This window comes from Schistocerca nitens, chromosome 1, assembly GCF_023898315.1.
Source record: "Schistocerca nitens isolate TAMUIC-IGC-003100 chromosome 1, iqSchNite1.1, whole genome shotgun sequence".
Lineage (NCBI taxonomy): Eukaryota > Metazoa > Arthropoda > Insecta > Orthoptera > Acrididae > Schistocerca > Schistocerca nitens.
Window position 1 is genome coordinate 16,881,883 of NC_064614.1, and position 17,051 is coordinate 16,898,933.

At 46.7% G+C, this 17,051-nt stretch overlaps 1 protein-coding gene across 1 annotated transcript in view; it reads left to right on the forward strand.

Annotated features, from left to right (window-relative positions):
• LOC126240604 (paired box protein Pax-5) overlaps positions 1 to 17,051 on the forward strand; it is a 790,874-nt gene that overhangs the window by 668,855 nt on the left and 104,968 nt on the right. The window contains 1 exon segment of the mRNA XM_049947937.1: positions 445 to 642. Within this exon segment, the coding sequence (XP_049803894.1) occupies positions 445 to 642 (198 nt within the window).

Sequence of the window (17,051 nt, forward strand, 5' to 3'; positions counted from 1 at the left end):
GTTCTCACAAGCCCTTAATTCCGGGTGAGCAATCAAAACAAATTAAACAAAATGTTGTAGTTTACGGAAGTAGGATAGAAAAAACCACGAACTTTGTATGACTTTTTACAGAAATAAATCGAGAGCCTAAGAGGATGACACATAGGTACCAAACATTCCTGGATAAATAAAAAAGAAATACGTTATGTTTTCTGTAAGGCTGACTTTAAAAAATCTCAAATTTAACTCGCAAACACGGAAATGATACCAACAGGATCTTCCAGCCCGAGCAAGTCGACGGTTGGATTCGCAGATTTCGGCCAAGTCATTTGTGCTTCAGGGTTCTCGATCTCAAATGGTCACATTTTGCCTTCTCTGTTGCTCCTGAAACATTGTACCATCCTGACGGAAGAAGCCAATAAGAGAAGCAGCACGTTTTAAGTGCGGGTGTCGCTCGTTGCGCAGGTACTACGAGACAGGCAGCTTCAAGGCGGGCGTCATCGGCGGCAGCAAGCCCAAGGTGGCGACGCCGCTGGTGGTGGACGCGATCGCCAACTACAAGCGCGAGAACCCCACCATGTTCGCCTGGGAGATCCGCGACCGGCTGCTCGCCGAGGGCATCTGCTCGCAGGACAACGTGCCCAGCGTCTCCTCCATCAACCGGTGAGTACTGCACGGCTGGGCGAGCGCTTGCCGTGAATGCAATTATCTGGTCTACGAGTAGACCGCGATAGTACACTGTCTGATAAAATTAAGCGTCTAGAAGGAGAGGGGGAAGTTAAATGGGACTTCTAGTGTTGAGAGGTTACGAGGTTTTATTTCACTGACTAGACAAAAGTCAGGTTAAATGAACAGTGAAACTGGTAGGACCAGCACACTGCTGGACCCCTCGCATTAGGATGTTGTGCTCATTCGGGCTTGGATGTATATACCGATTCGATCACTGAGGGTACCATACATCAGCCGTATTCTGTCCTACAGTTACTTGGCCTTCTTCTCTTGTAACTGGTCTTCGGAATTCTTGATATTAGCATTGAGGTGAAGTTGACGCACAAACTTGTCCAATACATGTTCTATCAAGGATAGATTGGACGCTATCTTGTTGCCCAAGAGCGTACCAGATAACGATGCAGGTAGTTCATAGAGACTCGTGCCGTGTGTGGCAAACTGATGACGCGTTGACAAATGGTATCAGGATACTGCATCTTCAGAGGTAGCGTATAAGGACTTAAAGATGTTTCGGATGTATGTCTCGTTAGAGTTACAATCACTACCGGATATGACGCAGACTAGTACTGATACCCAATGACTGGCTACACCATGACGCTAGGGTTCAAATGGTTCAAATGGCTCTGAGCCCTATGGGACTTATCTGCTGAGGTCATCAGTCCCCTAGAACTTAGAACTACTTAAACCTAACTAACCTAAGGACATCACGCACATCCATGCCCGAGGCAGGTTTCGAACCTGCGACCGTAGTGGACGCACGGTTCCAGACTGTAGTGTCTAGAACCGCTCGGCCACTCCGGCCGGCTATGACGCTAGGGGCGACACCGATGTGATGCTCCAAAACATTGACATAATGTTTCCTCTGCGCCATAATGCTCGATGTGTTCAGTTTTTGATAGAGCGGCGTATATGCCTCGACGTCAATATAACAGTTGCTCTATTTTCTTGAATCATCTGATTCTAAAGCTAGCCTTAATAGTGAATATTCTGTGTATACTCAGTTTAGTGAAAAATTTGGGTAGCCCTACGGACGGCTAAAGATTGAGCTATTTAATTTGCACAACAATATGGCCGGCTGAAGATGGAGATATTTAACTCGGAAAATAATAAGATAATGTGAATACGAACATCATAAATAAAGGCAGCTGAGTCAAGTATTACAAAAACATATTATTGGTGAAATAATGTTTGAGAGGGGACATATTTTTGAGCTATAATGTAAATACGAACATCATAAATAAAGGCAGCTGAGCCAAGTATTACAAAAACATATTATTGGTGAAATAATGTTTCAGAGGGGACATATTTTTGAGCTACACATATCGCACATGTATGAGGCATGTCACCCGGTATTTTATTTCTTAAGTCGCGACGAAATGAAATAGGAAAACCATGAAGATATTGTATGAGAGTATTGAGTAACAGGCGACATTATTCTAACAAAGCCAATTTGCACCCACCTGTAAGATGTTCCTAGAAGTTTCTCGTCTTCCCTTAACTTCACAAATTTAAATTATTGCCGTCCATTAGTTTCCTTCCAGTGCAGAAGGCGTGAGAGTGCCTGTTGCAACACGTTCATGTGTAAGGAACTGTGTAGTCCAAGTTTTGTTGGAGTCACTGTCGCCGTTTATGAACCACCTGTTTATGCTTCCCGCTATGCTGCCCGTAGCACGAAATCGATCTCCACCAGAAAGCCGCTTGATGTTATGGCGGCACTTTACAGTCTCGGTCCAGCTGAACGTGGCGTAGGCCTGCAGTTGAGCGTGAAATCTGCAGCGCAATTACTTGGCATTTCACAGAAACGCAGAACATCGACAAATGAGTCGAGTAACCATGAGGCTTAAAGGGAATTGAATTTAAAATTTTCTGCACTGTTATGGAGTCGGATATGAAATCATTTTACTGGTATCATCAGCGAAGTAAACATTTATCTAAGCGGACATTCCGTTCGAAGGTCGGTCGTTGATGAATAGCGGGCAACAAAGCTCCAGGGGACAGATACTTAAGGCGTTACTTCGGTGCTCAGTGTTAAACTATGTGAGTGGAGAATTGCCTGTTATTGGGTATGTAATTCAGAAATTGTTTTGCTTGTCGGTCGATAGCTTGAGGAGTAGCCTGGTTAGGTTTTGATGTGGAGAAGTGGGAGGCCCTGACAAGTGCGGGCCGGACCACATGTCGCGGAAACGTGACACCTCTCTTCTCTGTTCTACTCTGCTCTGCGCTATCGCACCGAGGGGATTTATTTTCATGGCTCACGACAGCCGAGCTGCCGCGGAGATAGCGGCGCCTGCAGAACGCGCCGGTCGCTCCGTAAATGGAAATCCGGCGCCCTTATCTGGTGTGGGTGGGGGTGGTGGGGGGAGGAGGAAAGGGTGGCGGGGCGGGTATAAACCCTTAATCCTGTTAACCGGCCGCTGAGGCGCGGCACGGCGCACTTCAAACGCGCGGCCCGGGCCCGGCAGGCGGCGAGCAAACAGCGGCGCGCGCGTAATTGGCGTGTGGCGGAGGCCCGCAGCCAGCCCTGCGCCTCTGCCTGCTGCCGCCAGCCGTCTTATCGGCCATCTCGTCCGCCGGGCCACAGCCGCGCCGCACCGCGCAGCGCCGGCCGCTCCGAGTCCTCCGCCGGGGAGAGGAGCGCGTCCTGCTCTAAGGACAGTTTGAGGCACAGGCGCCTTACTTAGCCTGTTATTCAGGGCTGCGGCTTCAGCTTTTGGATCCCTTATCAACTAGGCCACACAACAGTTGTAGTGGTCTTCTCTGTCAAGCCTGCCGTGTTGCAACCACCGCTCTAGACTTTCCCGCATGAGTCTCTTAATCTCTGCGTAACTACTGCAACTTACATCCCTTTGAACCTGCTTACTAGTACACCTTAGTCTCCACCCCCGCGCCCAGCCCATTACCGAATTTCTCGATACCTTGATACCTCAGAATACGTCCTGTCAACGGATCTCTTCCTTTATTTAATGTCGCTGTAAAATTCTGTTCTCGCCAGTTCGATTCAGTACCTCCTTATCTGTTATTCTTTCTGCCTAATCTTCAACTTCCTTCTGTAGCACTACGCTTCAAAAGCCTCTTGCCTGTGCAGTACATCATAAGTTATTACGTTGCCAATAGCGGAAGTCATCTACGACTTTTTCCTAATCTAGTCCCCTAATCATCGCCTGATTTATTTCGATTGCATACAACTACCCTTGCTTCCTTTTTGTTGATGTTCATCTTATAACCTCTTTTCGAGATACTATCCGTTCCAGAATGAAATTTTCACTCTACAGCAGAATGTGCGCTGATATGAAACTTCCTGGCAGATTAAAAATGTGTGCCGGACCGAAACTCGAACTCGGGACCTTTGCCTTTCGCGGGCAAGTGCTCTAACGACTGAGCTACCCAAGCACGACTCACGCCCCGTCCTCACAGCTTCACTTCTGCCAGTACTTCGTCTCCTACCTTCCAAACTTTACAGAAGCTCTCCTGCGAAAAGCACTTACAAAAGTGAAACAGGAGAGCTCCGGCACACAGTTTAAATCTGCCAGGAAGTTTCACTATCCATTCCGTTCAACTACTTCTCCAAGTCTTCAGACATCAACGAATTCAGACTTGCTGTGCTAGGATCGTGACAAATCGTTACAACACTTACTTAAGTGAAACAGAGATGCTGCGGGAAGTTAAAACAGATTTTTTGCATGTAATAGTGTCTGGATCTTTTAATGTATCTTTTTTTACTTGTTACGGTATTGACATGTTCTGCCTAGAGCCGTCATCAGATCCAAACTTAGATCTCGCGAAACAAAGTTCAGCGGGATTTCAATAAAACTTGCACTAAGCGTTCACACATCTCTCTGTGACGCATTGTCTCAGCCGGCCGCGGTGGCCGTGCGGTTCTAGCGCTGCAGTCCGGAACCGCGGGGCTGCTACGGTCGCAGGTTCGAATCCTGCCTCGGGCATGGATGTGTGTGATGTCCTTAGGTTAGTTAGGTTTAAGTAGTTCTAAGTTCTAGGGGACTGATGACCTAAGATGTTAAGTCCCATAGTGCTCAGAGCCATTTGAGCCATTGTCTCAGATATAAATTAAAATGACTTGGGTAAGTCGGTCCAAATATTGGCGGCCGTGCCCGGTAAAGCACTGAGGAGTTCAAACCATGCATCTACATCTACATCTACATTGATTCTCGGCAAATCACATTCAAGTGCCTGGCTGAGGGTTCATCGAACCACCTTGACAATTCTGTTATTCTAATCTTGTCAAATTAAATCGGGTGTGCTGAGGGGATTAGATTAGGAAATGAGACACTTAAAGTAGTAAAGGAGTTTTGTTATTTAGGGAGCAAAATAACTGATGATGGTCGAAGTAGAGAGGATATAAAATGTAGACTGGCAATGGCAAGGAAATCGTTTCTGAAGAAGAGAAATTTGTTAACATCGAGTATAGATTTAAGTGTCAGGAAGTCGTTTCTGAAAGTATTTGTATGGAGTGTAGCCATGTATGGAAGTGAAACATGGACGATAAATAGTTTGGACAAGAAGAGAATAGAAGCTTTCGAAATGTGGTGCTACAGAAGAATGCTGAAGATTAGATGGGTAAATCACATAACTAATGAGGAGGTATTGAATAGAATTGGGGAGAAGAGGAGTATGTGGCACAACTTGACAAGAAGAAGGGATCGGTTGGTAGGACATGTTCTGGGGCATCAAGGGATTACAAATTTAGTATTGGAGGGCAGCGTGGAGTGTAAAAATCGTAGAGGGAGACCAAGAGATCAATACACTAAGCAGATTCAGAATGATGTAGGTTGCAGTAGGTACTGGGAGATGAAGAAGCTTGCACAGGATAGAGTAGCATGGAGAGCTGCATCAAACCAGTCTCAGGACTGAAGACCACAACAACAACAACAACATAGCGCGCGGAAAGAATGAACATCTATATCTTTCCGTACGAGCTCTGATTTCCCTTATTTTATCTTGCTGATCGTTCCTCCCTATGTAAGTAGGTGTCAAAAAATTATTTTCGCATTCGGAGGATAAAGTTGGTGATTGTCATTTCGTGAGAAGATTCCGTCGCAACGAAAACCACCTTTCTTTAATTGTGTCCATCCCAAATCCTGTATCATTTCTGTGACACTCACTCCCATATTTCGCGATAATACAAAACGTGCTGCCTTACTTTGAACTTTTTCGATGTACTCCGTCAGTCCTATCTGGCAAGGATCCCACCCCGCGCTGCAGTATTCTAAAAGAGGACGGACAAGCGTAGTGTAGGCAGTCTCCTTAGTACGTCTGTTACATTTTCTAAGTGTCCTGCCAGTAAAACGCAGTCTTTGGTTAGCCTTACCCGCAACATTTTCTATGCAGGTTTATCTTTACGTATATAAATTAAAAATGACACCAATCGCCCTTTGGTACTCGACAGTGGTTCATATTTCCCAACCAGCTCATCAATGTTGAAGAAAGATCAGAGGAGGTATCGCCGCCACCACGCACACAACGCGTGGGCCCATCTGCTGACACGAGAGTGAAGGTAAATACTGCGGTCCGACACTTGTCCCGCAGTTCCTCGCTATTTTCTGAAGCCTTCGGTACGTGCCGTTTAATATTTAATAGGAAAGTGATTAACCTTGCCTATGGTTACGTCTTTCATTCTAATCGCTTCCTAGACGATTTTGCACGCGCTTACGACGACTGTCGCTGCGCTCTGGACTTTACTTCTGGCTAAGTGGTCGCTCTGCGAACTCCGCCGACATCGACGGCAAGAACTGGCCGTTCTGCCGGTCTCCGCGGTACTGCCAGTGCGACGGATCATAAACTGTGTTCTACTTACGCAGAATGGCATAGAAAACATTCCCTCCCGACGGCTGTATTCGGAAAGTTTCATGGTCGTAAGACAAATGTCTGAAGTACAATAACACTCCGAAATATTTTCAGTTGTGACTTCCTCTGACTCACTATCAGCTCACCCGGTATTTTGCTACAAGAACTGTACTTACAATGGCTGGGGTCTTGAACTGTTCACTCCACCATTCATGGTAGAGAATAAAAAAAATTTGGGGTGCGTCCAAGCATTTGTAGAGGTAAAATACGATAAGGAGCCAATAATAAAAGGTACGATTACATGGATTTGACTCCAGATGTGGAAGAGGTTTCCGGATTTTTTCAGTTTGCCCGCATCATAACTTTAAATTAATTTAAGCTTTTAAAAATATGCAGGGTTCCTAGTGGTTGTAGCGTTGTGTCGAACTGAGGTCAGAATCCCAGAATCCTACGTAAGAGCCCTCGGCTCGCCTGCCTGACAGGCAAGTTGCGGAGCTCGGGCAGGGAGATTAGTGGACCTTTCCTCCACCTTTTCTGGGCACAAATTTTACTGGGAGCAGTTTACAAGCCACCAATTAGGACATGCACACTGTCTTTTCTCCGCGATTCATAGACCATCGGCGACTGGGGGACTACGGATGTAGATGCAAATCTCAGCATGTAAACTGAATGTCGAGTACAAGGGCGCGGGACAGACTACGAGGAGACGTAACAGGCTAGGCTGCGCGAGACCAGCTGTGGGCTGCGATGCTATCTGCACCCCCGAGATGGCAATCGGCCCCCGGGCGCTTGTCCATTAGGGGCAGGGGCAGCAAGTGGCGCGATTATTAAAACACGGACAGATGGCGCCCCCCGGGGGAACGGGCAAGCCAGCCCCCCACCCCCACCCAGCAATCTCGGCGGCCCTCACCAGGGGCCCGTTTGTCCCGCGCTCGCTCTGGGGAAATAACTCTGGCGACGTAATAAGCTCGACGCATATGTGTTGTGTTGTAGCGGCAAGTGCGGGGTCGTCAATTGAGAGAACTTTATAGCGCTCTGTTTCTTTTTTTTTTTTTAATTTTTTCCCTACTTAATTTGTATCGGCTTCTGTGAATTCGGTATCATGGAACTAAACATGGCCGTAAAATAATATTTCAGAATGAAGTGTATTCCAGACTGCTTTCTGTTTAGATTGACGACTCAACGACAACTAGAACCGTATGGATGTAAGTAGCTGACGGAAAATTAACACCAAGAGGGATTTAATAACGTAATAGTAATTTTTATCCGAACTATACATAATCAATTGATGGGTTAAATTTCACCCGATACGATAACAGTTGTCACAGAAACTCAAACGTCATGCGATGTGGATCCTAAAACCAGCCATCCTCTACTAGGGATGGAAACAATCGCTTTCCAGTTACACCGGTTCTCTTCGACTCCATTTTAATTCCACTGTTACAACCGCTCAAAATGATTGGTTTCTGATTTTGGATAGTGCCAATTTCTCACAGTGAAGCAACCTAAAAGTTAAGGGTTCTGTTAGACCCAAGTCTATTGCACATCAGTGAAATATAGGTATATCATTCAAATTTACCTTCTCTTCCAAGGACATTGTGGTTGTTTTCTCCTTATACGATGTCGCGAGTTTCTTGTGCCTCCTCCAGTTTTCAACCTTTTATAGCAAACTGAGCATGGAACTTCACTGCTACCACACTTAGTACAATACTTCCAAACTAGGGATGATGTTATTCTGCAATACAACTGATGTCCAAGGACGACAACGCTAAACTACTGAATAGACAAGGTGCGGCGCGGAGTGCCCGGGCGGTTAGAGGCGTTATGTCACGGATTACACGGTCCCTCCCGCCGGAGGTTCGAGTCCTTCTTCGGGCATGTGTGTGTGTGTGTTGTTGTTCTTAGCGTAAGTTAATTTAAGTGTTGTGTAATTTTAAGGACCGATGACCTCAGCAGTTTGGTCCCTTAGGAGTTCACACTCATTTGAACAAGTCTTCCACCGTGCACATACCACAGCGCACGGAATAGGTACATTATTGTCTCTGCATTGCTCTATGATCACTTTTCCCAGTTTTCAAATTATCCAGTGTCAACGGCCTTGCCGCAGTGGTAACAGTGGTTCCCAGCGGATCACCGAAGTTAGGCGCTGTCTGCCTTGGCTAGAACTTGTACGGGTGACCTTCCCGCATCTGCCAAGCACTGTTAGTAAGTGGGGTGTACTCAGACCTTGTGAGGCCAATTGAGGAACTATTTGATTGAGAAATAGCGGTCCAGGTGACGAATGTGAGAACGGCTGGGAAGGTGGTGTGTTCACGTTATGCCCTTCCCTATCCGCATCCAGTGTCGCCAATCGGCGTCCATCGGTACCGTTGGGCCTTCCGAGATCTATTCGGACGGAGTTTACTTTTAAATAATCCAATAACTAATGAGGAGGTATTGAATAGAATTGGGGAGAAGAGGAGTTTGTGGGACAACTTGACAAGAAGAAGGGACCGGTTGGTAGGACATGTTCTGAGGCATCAAGGGATCACAAATTTAGCATTGGAGGGCAGCGTGGAGGGTAAAAATCGTAGAGGGAGACCAAGAGATGAATACACTAAGCAGATTCAGAAGGATGTAGGTTGCAGTAAGTACTGGGAGATGAAGAAGCTTGCACAGGATAGAGTAGCATGGAGAGCTGCATCAAACCAGTCTCAGGACTGAAGACAACAACAACAACAACAACAACAACAATCCAATATTTTAGAGCAATGGAAATTATGCGAACAAGCATTACTAATTGTAAAAAAGATTTATCTGAAAACCAAAAATTTAGCGCTGCTGTTATGGCAAACTGACATGCCTGTTATTTTACCAGGTCATTAGAAAAAAATATAAAAAGCTGTTATAATCGAGATCAAACAAATACCGAAAAATACCGTTTATTCAGAACTAAAATACCGGCAACCGGTCGGTTTCTCCAATTCCTATTCTGTACCAAACAGCCTACTCACCTTCCAAGACAGAAATGAGTAACTAGTAGGAAGCTGGAGGTATTCATAATGCTGTCCGTTTTTCCGAATGATACCACAGTGGCGCTCCATATCGTAGAAATGAATCCTAGGGAACACAAATGGAGTTTCCTTACCTGCATGATGCTTTATATCGCCATGTCTGACCGATGATTTTATTATCTTCTTCCAAACTATGACACATGAAAGACATCATTTTTACGGAAAAAGCTAAAAGTGACAGCTGTAACAGAAGTTCCGTCCACTGAAGAGCCGTTAAATTACGCCAGTACCCGAGATGACGTAATCCTCCCACTTGCGTTCGTCTTGTAGCCCGTTATCCAGTCTAATAGTCTAGTGTCAAAACAGCGACTTAGTTTGTTTTAAATTCGTCTTGTTTTCTCGGGTCTAGGAAGAGTACCATATTACCTGCGGTCCTGCTTGCTAAACGCTTCCACCAGTTCGTTCCTCGGCGGCAGCAGTTTCGCACGCTTGCTGTTAATGTGCCTACATCGTCGATTCTTCACTTGAATGTACTGTCACCCGAAAACCGCTTCCACTCTGTACTAATGTGAACAAATGTAAGGTAGAGGACATAAAGTGAGGTAAGTCCTGCCATCATTCCATTAACAGTGTTACTGATCTGAGTTCCGATCGCATCGTAACGGTTAAATAGGTATTGCAACGTCGAATAGCAACTGCAACCTTCATCCTTAATTATTTGCAGGATGTATTCCAATCTCTGTCTTCCTCTACAATTTTTACCGTCTACAACTTCCTCTAGGACCATGGAAACGATTCCCCGATGTCATAACGGATGTCCTATCATCCTGTCACTTCCGCCTGTCAGAATTTTCCGTATATTCCTTTTTTCGCCTCGTCAGTCCACCTAATTTTCAACATTCTTCTGTAGCACCACATCGAAAACGCTTCGATTCTCTTCCGTCTCGGTCTTCCCAAGCGATATTAAACACACATGAGAGATGGCAAACCGAACCTTTAAAACAGCGGTAACGTATTCTGCATCTGTAAACGAAAATCCAAACGCGATAATCGTGCGACCTATTCCTCCTGCTAGAATGTTCATAATTGATTCTTGGAACAACATTTGGATGGAATCTGTCCATCTATTGTCGTTCACGCACGTCCCGGAGAGAAACGAGTTTATTTATTCTTCGTGACGTCATTCTGCGTGATTAAGACATGACGTAGTTGATGATAAATTTTTATTTAAATTTTTACTTACTTTACACTTATTAGTGTACAATGCCGGAAACCACTCATTTAGAAACCAATCAGGGATCCTAATAATTATCTAGGAAAACCACTTTTTTGAACTCTGCTGGAAAGTGTTTTCGGATTTATTGACAAAATAGTGATAACTCACACACAACACAGTTTTGACGTCAACTGTGACGACTTCCATCATCTTCTGTAAAGAGCAGCGGTTTTTTTGTTAAATCTCGTGTCAGAGTAAGAAACATTCTGTACTTCAGCTTTCCTATATTGGAGTTTCAATTCGTGCGCATCTTGGAGGAATTAATATTGTTTAAGGTCGTATACACCATAAATAAACTTCAGCAGTTTGACCGAGAACAAAGGTATCGTTAAGAGACACACTGTTACATCTGTACGCAGACACTTTTAAATAACGCTCATTCAATCCCCATATCCAGCTCCTGAAAGTGAATAAGAGCGGATTACGCCCTATCGTCAGTTGTCGACTCGCAGTGAGAACAGCCGGTCAGTTATTGGTACAATACGTAAGTGCGATGCAGCTGTACGCCAGAAAACTACTCGAACATGCAGTAGTCGGAGAATGTTTAGAATTCCCGAGAGGCCGTGAAGGAAGTTGTTATATTAAGTCCGGTAGATTTAGTCCACTGTGGGAAGTAATGTTAGATGCACCGTCACATTGTTTTATATTCTTACGAGACAATCGCGAAAGCATTTCACAATTCCATAACCGGTTCCTCCTAGTCAGTGGTCATCATCAAACTAAAAGCACTTACACTGGAGAGGTGACGGGACGTTACCGTCGCTTTGTCAACGTAAGAATATCTTAAATATACCCCGTTAGTCCAGAAAGATTGGAAACGCGATTCATAAAAAAGTGTATCACGTTTCTACATAGTCTCCCCCAGTCGAATACATCCATCAAAACGTTCATACAACCATGTGCAACTGTCAGGAAAGTCCTTTGGGATGTTGTTCAACCAGCTTGAATGTCTCAACTGGCTTGAATGGCACTTCTGTCGTCAAAGCGTTGACCCTTCCTGTGAGTTTTATAACTGTGTCGTTTTGTGGTTGGCTGGAACTGATAACACCAACTCCAGTCAGCCTCGATGATTTTTTTCAGAAAAGAATTGTTCGCGTTTCGCATATCACGTAAGTGCCGGTTATTATTCAGGACTTACGGTGTGCGGACCACACGTTGCACACAGTCCGTGTTCAAAGTATTCTGGACTGTGTCAGCTTTGTGTTACAAACCGCAGTGGAGATGTATACTTTGTGGTTGACATACTACAGCCGAACGTCCACTACGTAACACTGCACTCTCGCAACTGACTAGTCGAATGCACATCTATTGTTTACAGTCGCATGTTGGAGCTGAAGTTGCTTAAACGCGCCGGCCGCTGTGGCCGTGCCGTTCTAGGCGCTTCAGGGGACTGATGACCTCAGATGTTAAGTCCCATAGTGCTCAGAGACATTTGAACCATTTCTTGGAAGTTTTGGGATCGAGTGTGTATATATGTATATGCATACTGATGTTGACAAAGCAACGGGAACTTTCTGGCACCGCTTGCAAGCGTGTGCTTTTAGTCCGATGATGATCAGTGACTGGTAGGAACCGATTACGGAATTGTAAATCGCTTTTGCGATTGCGTCATAAGGAAATAAAAGAAGGTAATCAGTCAGTCAGGCATCCCCACTGAGAATACGTAATCATTTCCATAGTGGATAACCTAGGTGGTGATTTTCTGAGGAAAGTATTTGGTGAATTTAGGCAACGGGTGTTTCGGAAGAGAAATGTATCGATAAGACAAGTGAGTTAGAGCGTTTATCGAGGCTTTCAGATGCGCGTCATTCTCCCACTGCCTCGGTGGCAGGAGGAACAGAAGGTGCTGCGGTCGCGGCCGGCCGGGCAGCGCGGCGGTGTGGCCGACTCCCGCCGCCGTTCCCGCGGCGCCTCCTGGTGGCGTCGGCGTCGGCGTCGCGGCGTGCCGCCATTTTGTGGTCGCGGGGAGGCAAACGAGCGCGACGGCGTCGAGCGGCCGGCGGTGGGGGCGGGAGGCGGCCGCCCGTCCCCTCCCCCCACTCTCCGGCCGCCCCTCTCCCGCGGGAGCGGCGGGGGGGGGGGGAGGGAGTGGGCTGCCAGGGGAGGGGGAAGGGGAGCGGCGCCGCGGCGCCCGGAGGGCAGCAGCGCGGCACTCGTCCACGGCTGCAGCGAAACGCAGCGAGAGCGTCAACTGTACAGTGAACAATGCTGGCGCAGGTCCGACCGGGCAGACAACCACTGACCGCGGCAAGGGAGAAGGTGTGTCGTGGAGATCTGGACAATCTACCTCACACGTTAGTTTGCGGGAGCATGCAGGAAAATTAGCGACGAATGGTGCTACGTTTGGTGTAACAATGTTTCCTCCGCGCCATAAGGTTCCCCGGTTTCCTGCCGCGTCATTTCGCAGCGACCCTTCGGCGTTTCGGAAGGACACTGTTTCGTGGCATTTTCTTCCGGTGAAGTGCCGGTGTCTGGCATAAGGTCTCTTTCTACAGTCATCGGCGGACATTGAAATCCCCGCAGCCGCTTCCAAAAAGCGCTTCACCGCCATGTATTTACCTAGCAGGCGGCCCGGGCTCGCTGTACACCGCTGATCCACGGAAGGCGGCGTGGCGTGTCGCGGGTTGCCCACCCCTGTCACAACTCACTAAATTTTGCGTCACACATACTCCGATTACCTTGTGAGTAGCACTGCCTCAGAAACCACTTGTTGTACAGATAACAAACGAAAAAAAAAACAAAACAAAAAAAACAAAGAAACGCTACTACTTCTACCATGTCGTGTTAATTATTTGCAGTTTCCTATTGTCCTGCCCATGCACCGTGGCCCGACGCCTTCTCTGCTAATGTTTCCGTACCTCCACGTCGTTGTAACTAGAGGACGTTGAAACAAGCAGGCTGTGGGAAAAAGTCGGAGACAGAGCTATGAGATAAGGAAGGCATGGAGCGAGGCTGGTGTGCAGTGCAGTGACGGCCAGTGAGCGGCTAGTGAGCCGCGCTCCCTACCTCGAGGATGCGCTGTCGGATACACCCACTAGCCGTGGAAAACACCGGTCACTCGTGGGGGGCGCTGCTATCTGGTAACAGCCATCAAGTCGGACGTACACGACCACCGAAAGCATCGGGATACTGGTACTATGCGTTTGCTTCCTGGAACTGCTGAAGTACTCAGCTCTGGTAGTTGAGGGCGATGCAGCACCTGAGTCGAGATGTCACACAAACGACGGGCAAAGCTGACACGGTTGTTCCCCCCACAGTTATTCAGACTCGGGAACCTGAACGTCATTATGTGACGACGATTTTCTACATTTGTTGAATTCTTTCGGGAGAAGGGTTCTCGTGATGCGTAGAGACAGGGTACAATCGAATTGACTGTCCGGAGGAATAGGAAATTAGAAACAGAGAATTGCGGTTTGTCTGACTAATATTTATCCATTACTAACAGGTATTCTGACCTTACGCCGTCTTCGCGTAAGAAATAAATAGTGCACACAAAGAAATAGGTGTCCATGACATCGAGCCTTGAAACGTAAGAATATTAACCACCGCACAGAATATTTGCTCATTACGTAAACAGGAAATGCGGTGTATCACCATTACAATCGTACGTGAAATATACTGCAACCAGTCTGTGGCTTTTATTTACTATACTGCGTTAGAAGTGCACCCGCTCGGGTAGGCGAGCGTGGTGACGCACCGCTTCCGGGATTCGGAGAGATGAGCCTGTCCCGTCTCGAATCCGTCTCGTGGATTAACGAAAAGCACTGGTGAGCCGGCCAGACTGGATGTGGTTTTCAGGCCACTTCCCACATCCAACTATATACATACCGGGACGGTACCGACATACCGCCTCAGGTACACACTACGCAAACTTTTAGGCAACGTTCTCACACTTGAACGTGGGATTTTACTCTAGACCAGGCGTCGTGAAGCTGCAGCCCGCGGACCTCGTGTGGCGCACATAAAATATTCGTACACTCCGCGAGTCTTAGCCGTATTGTATTATAATGTGCATCTACCGAGCAACAGCCGAATCCGAAAACATCAACTGACGTTAATAGCTTCGAAGAGTGTACTTTTCCTTCTCAGTAACAAACAAAAATTCTTGCAGAGACAGCAGTATTCTAAGATGTGCTTAATTTTTACTGGCGGTGGTGAATTCGGCCATGAGCTAAGTAAAGCTGGCTGCTCACCTCAGGAGCAGAGGGATGAGTAGCGCGGCCACTGCGGGCTTAGAGGATGTGGGAAGGGGGAGTGTTTAATTGTTTGTTTTTCAGTACTGACAAGTCACGAGCCAGGGCGGCTCCCACTGATTACCTGCTGTGGTATACGTTTTTCGCGGCAGTACATGGATTCGTGAATGCGCATTACGGAAGTGGTCATCTTAAAATGTGCTACTTGTTTCTAGCAAGCAACATGAAATTAATCGAGGCTGCTACAATATAGCGCAACTAGTAGAAGAAAAAATGATATGCAGAACTTCTGGTACAGAGTTGTGATCATGTCCCGTACTTCTTAATGCATCTAAATATAAGTACAATTACTGCTATTAATCAATCATCCGCTCACACAGCAACACTTCTACGGGAAATTACAGTGCCACAAGTTTCGGTTCGCAGCAATATGAGAGAAAAGAGTCAACACCACGTGTTTCGAATGGTGCCGATTTTTAACGATCAGTATTTGACTAGTGGCCAACGTATCGCGTACTATAGCAACTCTGGGCTCATAACATACTAATTTATGTAGCTTACTAATTAATAACAAGACTGGTTCTTACGCGGCTCGAGATGTCCCCCACGATGTCAGTATAGGCTCTTGAGCAAAAACGATTGATGACCACTGCTCTAGATGCAAAAAGACAAGTTGCACAGATTGCGTCACGACGTAGGGTCACGAATCACATGCGCCCACCAATTGCCGCTACTGTCACTAGCATTACCAAAACCCATATACCAATGCCGACCCCGTAGACAAACGGGAAACGGCAAAGAAAAAGAATTCGAGTACCAGTGTACAGGGACATAAGAAGGCAGAGGCCATGAAATTACAAAGTAAATAATGTTTAATGTACGGTCGACATTTTTCAATACAGAGATCACATGTGTCCTTCGTACGGTAGCCATTATTTACATTGTCATTTTATGGCCACCCTCAATTTATTTCCCCATATACTTGTACCACACTATAGTAAAGCCGCCATATACTTGCAGGATATTTCACTATTAACACGAGAGATGAGTACTTGAGATCGCGTTTCCTCCGTTACGTCAGGACGAAATGTTCTGCATGGCTGTCAATATCTCCACTTTAAATGTTCTTTTCTTTCGTGCTCACTGGTTTGTTTGTGGACGATACTTATCTGTTACCTCATGATGAGGTAATAATTCGAATACCAGTTAACAAAAAACAAATATTACCAGAATAAATCGCAATTAACTTTTGTTTCGCCCTTAAGTATGAAACTGTTCTACTGAGCAGCTACAAAAGAATGTGTTGCCACGAGTGACAGAACAGTTCTCGGGCAAGTCCGGGGCTGAGGAGTGGGTGGGAGCGCCGGCAGAGTTGGGACGTCCACTGAGGGCCCGGGCGGCGGCGGCCGGCGGCCAGCATGACGCAGCGGCTGCGTGCCATGCAGAGCGCCTTTTTGCCCGCCGCTGTGTAATCGCCACTTCCTGCCGCCGGACAAGAAGTGACCGCCCTGCTTCCTCCTCAAAGTGGCGCGCGTCCTATTTCCACACGGCCCGCGCTCACCGTAGCCATGGGAACCGCGGGACGTGACCGGCGGCGCTGCGTACCTGCTCGCGTGCTTCGGGACCGCCACTGGGGCCCGGTTCGGCCATCCGCGTCAGTCGCGCACCACTCTACACACAGAACTGTAGCTGCCTCGGGTTAGAGGGCTACTTGGAAACAACCTGCCGTAGCGTACCTGGGAGTGACAGCACGTGACTTACTTAGTGGAACGATCACACAAGTTCAATCGTGCAGCTTTGACGTCGTTACTGGGATATTGCGTAATTGTAGTTTCTGTCCGAAAGAGACTGTATATAAAAACACTTGTTCGACGTCCTTGAAAGTATTTTACGAGTCTGTGTCACCAACACTGATATCAAATAATTGCTGTTATTGCATGGAAATGAGGAGCGGCTGAGCCTATGGAGTTTACATTCCAGAGCCCCATTCACGAATAGAAACAACCTTATTTTTATTGACATGGGAGCATGATAAGCGCATGCAAGTTCTGTGGGCTTGTTATTTAACGAGGAACAAGT